An 8,867-nucleotide genomic window follows, 5' to 3' on the forward strand; every position below is an offset into this window, starting at 1 on the left:
CACATATGTAGCAGATGTGCAGCTTGGTCTTCATGTGGGTCCCCTAACAACTGGAGCTGGGGCTGTCTCTTAATCTGTTACCTGCCTTTGGGTCCCTTTCCCCTGCCAGGGCTGCCTTGTTTGGCCTCAGTGGGAGAGAATGCATTTAGTCCTGATTGGACTTAATGTGTTGGGGAGGGGGTTGGTACTCATAGGAGGGCTCCCCTTCTCCTTAGAGAAGGGGATGGGGAGGGGGGAGGAGTGTGTGAGGGTAAGACTGGGTAGCAGTGTGGACACACCTTGGAGGATTTCTCTCTCTCTCTCTCTCTCTCTCTCTCTCTCTCTCCAGGGCTTACCACTGTTTAATTGTAACTTAATTTGGAAGATGGTGCTTGGAAGTGTACACAGCTGGGGCATCTGGGGGTGAGCAGATGTTTTGAGGGGATCTGGGGCTTGGACTTTTCCATCTCTAGTGGAGGCACCCCTGATTTCTATTGGACAGTTTTCCCCAAATGCCTTTCTTCCTGAGCAGTATATGGAGTGATTACTACATAAAGATCCAACACTTAAGCTGGGTGTAATGGCGCATGCCTTTCATCCCAGCACTTGGGAGGCAGAGGCAGGCGGATTTCTGAGTTCAAGGCCAGCCTGGTCTACAAAGTGAGTTCCAGGACAGCCAGGGTTATACAGAGAAACCCTGTCTCGAAAAACCAAAAAAACCAAACCAAACCAAAACCAAAAACCAAAAACAAACAAACAAACAAACAAACAAAATTCAACACTTCGAATGTCTCTTCCCCACCCCACCTCTGCTGTCTAAGCTAGCCAAATGCTTTCCAAGAGAGCCAAACTTCCCTTAAGTATCATCTTAGAATCAGAAACTCATGACTACTTAAAATGACTGGACTTGGCCCATGCCTGGGATGCCCAATAACGAAGCAAGCCAATTTCCTTACGTTTACGCTTACGTTTAATTTGCAGCCAAGGCTGCCAAGCTCTTAGTAAATTCTGTTTCTCTGAATGAGTTGATCCCTCTAGGTGAGCACTGGGTGGGGACAGGCTAGGATTCTAAAAAGCTGGCCTGAGAGCTCTGCCCAAGGGAGGGGTATCTGTGAGGAGGCTGGAAGTATCTACTCAGAGGGAAGAGACTGGAAGGACTTGGAGTAGCACTGAGCTAAATTCAAGTGTAGAACATCTTCTTCTGCAGGAATCCCAGCATCCCCAAACACAGACCCAGTCAGCTACATAATATCTTTTCCCAATTGTTTCCAGAACTTCCCATGATGGTAATGTGAGCAAATGCATTTAAGTTGGTTTGTTTTGTTTTCTCCCCTCTTGTCGTTGCAAGAACTGGCTAGCCACAAATAACAAATCTGTTTCCATTTCCTGCCCTGGCGCTGGCATTCTAGGATTGGTGGACAAGACAGAGAAAAAGAGGACAAGAAACAGGTCGTTCAACAAGATCGGAGTCCTCATTTCTCCACAAAGGCACTCTAACCCTGGGATATCCAAATTTGGCCATTACAATTCTGCAGAGCAGTAGTTTTCAATCTTTCTAATGCTGAGACCTTTTAATACAGTTCCTTACGTTCTAGTGACCCCCCCCAACCATAAAATTATTTTCATTGCTACTTCATAACTGTAATTTTGCTTCTGTTATGCATAATAATGTGAATATTTGATATACAACCCTCGTGAAAGGGTGGTTTGGCCCCCAGGTTGAGAACTGCCGGTCTACACTCTTTAGATACTGGATACCTTTAACGTTCTGCCTTGTCTAGATTTTGTAGGTCCCACTTGCTGAGCTGTTGAAGATACAGAGAGGGCACCAGAAGAAAAGCTGTGCATCCTTGTCCCGGAATGTAACGAAGTTTGAAGGTGCAGGCATCAACTCAGTGGACCCTCACTCCCGACCACTCAGCTAGCATAGAAAAGGGGTGTGGAGCCTGGAGCTCTAGCCACTGCAGGGGCGTAGTGGACAACTCTTGACTAGTAATCTGCATGTGCCCTTGGAATCTCTGCATCCCTGGCATCCCACCTAGGTGCAGGACGTGGCCTTTTGGCCACACCTCCCTGATGCTGGCTCCCCCCCACCCCCCCATGTCCCGCCGCAGACCCTGCAGGCTGCGCCCACGCTCACCCGTTCCTCTTCTGCGCGGACGTCCGGCATGGTGCTCAGGCACAGGCCGACGGCTGTGACGGCCACGAAGGCCACGGAGACGTAGGCGAAGAGCCTGCCTGCTAGCCCGGAGTGCGGGTTCTCCACCACGTCGCGCAGGCGCCGTCGGCCTCGCTCCAGCCGCCCGCTGCCCAGGGCTCGGCCCGGGCTGGTCGGCGGCCCTCGGGCGGGCTGCGCGGCGCTGGCCTCGGCGGCCTCCTCCTCGCGGCGGCGCAGGCGGCGCAGGCAGCAGCGCTCCAGCCGCGCCTCGTCGATGCCCCAGTAGGCCAGCTCGTCGCGGAAGGCCAGGGCGCACGGGCCGCGCAGCAGCCTCAGCTTGCCGGCGCGCAGCAGCGCCACGATGGCGCGGAAAGCGCACGGGCTGCGGTCGAAGAAGAACTCGTCGCGGCTCACGTCGTAGTCATCACACACGCGCAGCAGCTCGTCGTGGCCGCGGCAGGCTCGCAGGCGCTCGAGGCGCGCCAAGGGACAGCGGGCCAGCGCGGCCCAGGCCAGACGCACCCTGCAGCCCCCGACGTTGATAATGACGTGGCGCGCCCGGGCCCCGCGGCCACCTCGGCCCCGTCGGCCTGCGCTGCCAGGCTCCGCGTCGGGGGCCTCCGGATGCCCCAGGAGCCGGGCCATGGCCCCATATGCCAGCCGCGATCAGGAGACTGGGCCTGCAAAAGGAATCGCAGAGTTAGGACTGCGGCCATCTGAGAAGGCCGCCTAACCAAAGATCTGGATTCTGGGGGGCCAGGAACTTCCTATCCCAGCTGCACCTCTAACTCTGGCACACTTGAAGGCTCCGCCATATCCATATTTGGGATTCCCGCCCCCCCCCCCCAATTTCCAGAGGACCCCGGAAGGCAGATACAGTATCTTAACTTATCTTCATCTCCTAGAAGTCAGGACCACATAAGATTACTCAGGCGAGGAAGGGTCGTGGGCAGAACCAGTTTAAAGAACCCTAGACTCAAGAAGGGTTTGTGCCACGTAGTATAAGGCTTTTTACAAACCCATATGTCTGGTTTATATGTCAGTATTTAAAAAGAGCTCAGTTATCAACCCTCCAACGAAGTCGTAGAGGAAAATTAAAGGTGAGGAGAGGTAAATTAGAAGCAGACTTACAAAATTCTGTGTGGCCACTGCTCTAGACTGGATTAAAAGGAACCAATTATAAAGAAACATTTAAAGCCAAATGAGAAACACTGAGCACAACGTAGGAAGTAAAGAAAATGTAAAGAAAGATATGATAATTGTATATGAGAAACCAGGGCAGTTTTTCTTAGAGGTCCCGCCTGCATCTTCACAGATGAGAGGGGTCCGGGACTCCGGTGCTCGCGGAGGAAACTGCCTGCATCTCACAGATATTTGCACCGCACCAGGCCTTTTTATGCTTCATGCATCTTTGACATCTCCATGATGGCCGAGGTCTGCTCTGCTCAGAACAAAGCTCCCAGGTAATTTTGCTGCACAGCTGGAGTTGAGAATCACCAATCAAGGAAGATGGAAACCCACAGTGCCCGATTTTTCAGCCAGCCTTGGTTTCTAAGTCAGAGGAACTGTTTGGTACCCACAGAAATTATTCAGATGCTCTGGGAGCTTCAGGTTTCTATGCCAACTGTTTGGCATACACATTTTTTTTCTCCACTAGGCTCACTTGTCCTAGAGTATTCTATATAAAAAAAATGGGGGGCTATTACTAACATTAAAGACTTTGACTGCAAGGAGACTTCTGCTGTTTTTCCAGAGGACTCCCCTCTCCCTCCAATCTACTGTTTGCAGTGCTACTTTGCTTCCTGGAATGGAAGAGGTTCAGCAGAGGCACTCGGAGCTATGGTAACAGTAACAAGAGCATGGCTGATGGGCAAGTTCCAGTTGGTCCAGGTTAGACCAACCAGCCAGGGAGAACACCTTGGTTGACTACTGTTGGGGGACATCTCCCTCCCACCCCCAGTATTGTTATAGTGACAGACAGGCAGGCAAATGGTAACTGTCAGCACACCTTTTAGGAAAGAATTTCCTCCGCTCTAACCACAGCATCCTATGTGAAAATACTTTTCAGGATAAAGCGCTCTGCAATCCTTCCTTGAGGTAATGAAAAACGGGTAAAAAAGCTTCAGAGCTAGCTCTTGTGGGACTTTGAGACTAACCAAAAACTGTCAGTGGCCATAAGGACCTTAAGAGAAAGCAACTGGGGCTGGAGAGATGGCTTAGAGGTTAAGAGCACTGTCTGCCCTTCCAGAGGTCCTGAGTTCAATTCCCAGCAACCACATGGTGGCTCAAAACCATCTGTGATGCCGTCTGGTGCCCTCTTCTGGCTTGCAGGCATAAATGCAGGCAGGACACTATATATAATGAATAAATCTGAGAGAAGAGAGAGAGAAGAGAGAGAGAAGAGAGAGAGAAGAGAGAGAGAAGAGAGAGAGGAGAGAGAGAGAAGAGAGAGAGAAGAGAGAGAGAAGCAACTGGATCTTCTCTGTGTCTTCTCTATACCAGTGCAGGGAAGTCACCCCCTATCTACCCTGATCCCAGCTCAGAGAAGCCACCCCACATCTACCCTCGATCGATGCTCAGGGGTCTCATCTTGTCCATGTCCTGCACACAGTTCAGAGATCTCACTCCATGCTTCCAACCCAATGGTGTCCTTGAAAAACACTGCCTGCGCTAAGGATACCAGCACTTTCACCGGAAGAACACACCACAACAGGGCTCACCGTTCCCTAAAGCTCCCGCCAACCTCCAAGAAGACTGACCCAAAGGCTTTGCTGTTATCTCCCATACCAGGAACCTGCCTGGAGCCAATGCAGCCAGCTTAAGACTGTCTGTCAAAGCATTCATTGCCTGAGGCAGTTGGATGGAGAAGCGCTTCAGAGGGCAGGAGGTGCTTGGGGAGTAAGGAACTGGAAGATGCTTTGGGATTGGGGGGTGCAGGCGGGGCTGTGTGTTAATTCAGTAAATATCCAAGAAGCCTCCGAGGCTGTCCCCGGCTGACCTTCAGGTCTAGAGGCAGGTGAGCAGAAGAGCTATCTAGGCTGCCTGGCTGAGGGCTGGCAAGGCCCCAGCTCACACAGCTCATCTGCGAAGACTGGGTTTGCTTTTCTTTCTGTGACTCGAATGGAGCAGAGCCATTATGGCCACATAAGGATGGGCACACAGCCTTTACAAAATTTACAAAACTGATCCTTTAAACCACGAGTTGTACCTATGCGCTGTGCAAACAAACACCACTAAGTACGGCCATTCACTGGTTGGGGTGGGGGCACTCTGATTTCTATAACTGTTGCTTATGCTGTTTAAAATGTCAGGTTTCAACAACAAGAATTATGAAGAATATGAAGTATGAGAAAGAATAGCCTACACGCGGGAAAAGAACAACTAAAACGAACGGTCCCTAAGGGAGCCTGTGCATCAGCTTCACCAGAAAAAGACTAAATAAACTAAATGGAATACGTTCAAGGAATATCCTGAGGTAATGATGCATAGCTGTAACCCCAGCACTTGGGAAACTGAGGCAAAGAGGATAGTCATGAGTTTGAGGCTAGCCTGGGCTACAGAGTAAGTTCCAGGTTGCAATGAGAGATCCTGTCTCAAACACAAAAACGAACAAACAAAAAAAGCTAAAGGGAGCCAGCCATATCCGAAGGCTGACCTAAATGATTATGAGAATGTCTCTGTAAGAAGTATCGATGAGACAGAAGTCATAAAAAGGAAGCAAGAGAATACTGGAGTTGAACAGTGTGGGGCATAAGATGAACATTTGCACAACTGAGAAGGCCCCAGAGGCACAGGATGAAAGCAAGCCTCACGAAAGGGCCCCCTTTAGGCATAGACAGGAAACTGGCAAGCAGCCTTCAGGAAGCCCACTGCCCTGGGTAAGAGACACAGCGAAAGGAGAGGAAGGAGGGAGAGGTGAAACAAATGAACAGTTGACAAAACAGTTAAAAAAAAAATCCCGAAATCTGAGAGTCAGCTCTCTTATAGGATGCGGCCCTTGAGAGATTACTCATGATCCATGATGGCTACCTCGTGTACATGCGGGCAGTACTAAGTGGCATGCTGGGACACGTAAAAAAAAAAAAAATACAACAACAAAAGAACACACGGAACTGAGGAGGAAATAGCGGTGGTGAGGAGAGAGGAGACATCAGGGGCCAGGGAATGGGAGGCAGACTTGATGAAGACATATTATATGTGTGTATGAAATTCCCAAACAATAAAAATATCCCCATGTTTGATGGAATCCCTCAATCTATGCATTAAGAAACTCCAAGCCAGATAATTTCAGAGAGCCATACTGGCATGGCTCACATTAACTGTCTATGGAAGGCTTCGAGAGCGTTTTGAAAGCAGAGGGAGAGGCCACTGTTAAGCATCCGGGGGAGCCTCGTTAGGGCAAACGTTAGGCCAGTGTCCCACCAGATGCCTGTGGCCAGCAGGTGGAGGGATGGCCCTCGCCACACAGAGAGATGCCACTTTGTTTAATTACAATCAAACCAGAGGAGTTGTGGAGATAGCTCAATGTACAAGTATACTACGATAGTCACCAATGACTGGCAATGTGTTTTAAAACACTGACTTGCATAGTTTATAATGATTAAAAAATCAAGTATCATTCTACGTGGTTTTGTTTCAATGGGCAAGCATTCTGACTGAGGAGGTCTGGGTGAGATACAGGACTGTTCATACACTTTGCCACATAAAATTGAGGAACCAAGTTCAGTCCCCAGCCGGTCCCCAGCACCCCAACATCCATGTAAAAAGGCAGGTACAGAGGTGAGTGCTTTTAGTATCAGGTCTGAGAAGACAGAGACAGATTGATCTTCAGGGCTCTCTGCAGCCAGCCCAGATAACCTGGCAAGACCTAGGTCCCAGGAAGAAACCTCATCTCAAAAAATAATATGGATGGCTCCTGAAAAATGACACCTGAGGTTGACCTCAGCTTCCACACATATGTACACATATGTGCACATGCATAAAACACATATGTACACACCAAACAGACGGTAAAACCAATGTCAGCCAAGATGTGGAAACACAAGAACCTCACACATGGTAGGAGACACTGAAGAGCACAGCCCCACAGAAGAGTCAGCAGTGACCCCCCCCCCAAGAGCAAGAAGAGTTGGGGCTGGAGAGGTGGCTCAGTGGTTAAGAGCACTGGCTGCTCTTCCAGAGGTCCTGAGTTCATTTCCCAGCAACCATGTAATGGCCCACGACTATCTGTGAGGAGATCTGATGCCCTCTTCTGGGGTGTCTGAAGACAGCTATAGTGTGCTTGTGTACATAAAATAAATAAATCTTAAAAAATAATAATCAGATAGAGTCACCTTACCACACGACACATGCTATACGCTTACGTAAGTACCTGAGAGAAATGAAAACATACAGCCAAACTAAGATGTATACGAACATGCTTATACAGTGTTGTTTAAAATAGCCAAAGGATGAATCCAACCAAAGTGGCCAGCGAGGAACCAGAGCCCGGTACATTCTGGAGACAAAAGCCGTGAGGTATGACTGTCACATGAACAGAACTTGAGCATGGTATGCCAGATGTAGAAGACTTTGTAGAAAAGGTCACCTAGTATGAACCCACTGATGTGAAATGCCCACGGTAACTTCATTCAGAGACAGAAAGTTAGTGGCCATCAAGTGGAAAAGAGGTAATGATACATAAACATTTAGTAGGTGCCGAATTCCCCTGGCACGATAAAGATGTCCTGAAACTATACAGGGGTGGCAGCTCTACAACACCGTTAATGGATTTTTTTTAAGAACCTGCTGGCCTGTATACTTAAATTAAAATGGTAAGTGAAATGCTGTATGATTTTATCTCAATGGAAAAATTTCTGAGCGGGTGGGTCCCGGGGAAACCCAGTACTGTCCACGGGAACAGTGGTAAGCCCTGACAACCACTGCCTTTAGTGTTCACCACGAGGGCCTCCCTTGATGCTCATAGTTTGTTTCCCTAAACACTGCCCAGCAAAACAAACTTTTCACTGAGACAACCTAGGAATTGCAAACACACATGCCCAGGCTGTGGGTGCTCAGCCTGGTGGGGCCAGGTGTGAGTCGCCTGACGCAGCACAGGAAATGTGACAAGCAGAGGAAAGACACTGAGAGAAGGCTGACGGTAACGCGCTATGCTGCTTCCTCTTCTTGATTGTCAACTTGACAGGACGTAGAACCATGCCAGACTCACGGCACTAGGTATACCTGTGTGGGAGATTCCAGAGGGGTTTCACTGAGGTGGGAACACCCACCCTGAAAGTGGGAGCACCATTCCACGAGTAAGCATCTCAGATTGGTTAAAAAGGAGAGCACCAAGCAACCAGAATTCATCTCTCTCTGCTTCCTGACTGTGGATGTCATGCATGGCGGTTTGGATGAGAACGGTCCCCACAGGCTCATGGGTTTGAATGCTTGGTCACCAGGGAGTGGCACTACTTGGAAGGATTAGGAGGTGTGCCCTTGTTGGAGGAAGCATGTCACTGGGGTGGGCTTTGAGACTTTAAAGATCCCAACATCTCTCTCTTCTTGCTGCCTTCAGATCTGATGTAGAAGTCCCAGCTTCTTCTCCATCACCATGTCTACCTGCCATGCTTCTGTCATGACGACAGTGGGCTAAACTTCCGAAACTGTGAGCCAGCCCCATTTAAATACTTTCTGTTATAAGAGTTGCTGTGGGGCCGGGCGTGGTGGCGCACGCCTTTAATCCCAGCAC

At 49.5% G+C, this 8,867-nt stretch overlaps 1 protein-coding gene across 2 annotated transcripts in view; it reads right to left on the reverse strand.

Moving 5' to 3' along the window:
- The window catches only part of Kcng2 (potassium voltage-gated channel modifier subfamily G member 2), a 76,923-nt gene that overhangs the window by 25,450 nt on the left and 42,606 nt on the right, over positions 1 to 8,867 (reverse strand). For both annotated transcript variants that reach the window (XM_029471838.1, XM_021150923.2), the window contains exon 2: positions 2,120 to 2,817. In XM_029471838.1, the coding sequence (XP_029327698.1) occupies positions 2,120 to 2,782 (663 nt within the window). In that variant the 5' untranslated portion in view covers positions 2,783 to 2,817. The remainder of the gene's footprint in view (positions 1 to 2,119; positions 2,818 to 8,867) is intronic.

The sequence above is a fragment of the Mus caroli genome, chromosome 18 (genome assembly GCF_900094665.2).
Source record: "Mus caroli chromosome 18, CAROLI_EIJ_v1.1, whole genome shotgun sequence".
Classification (NCBI taxonomy): domain Eukaryota; kingdom Metazoa; phylum Chordata; class Mammalia; order Rodentia; family Muridae; genus Mus; species Mus caroli.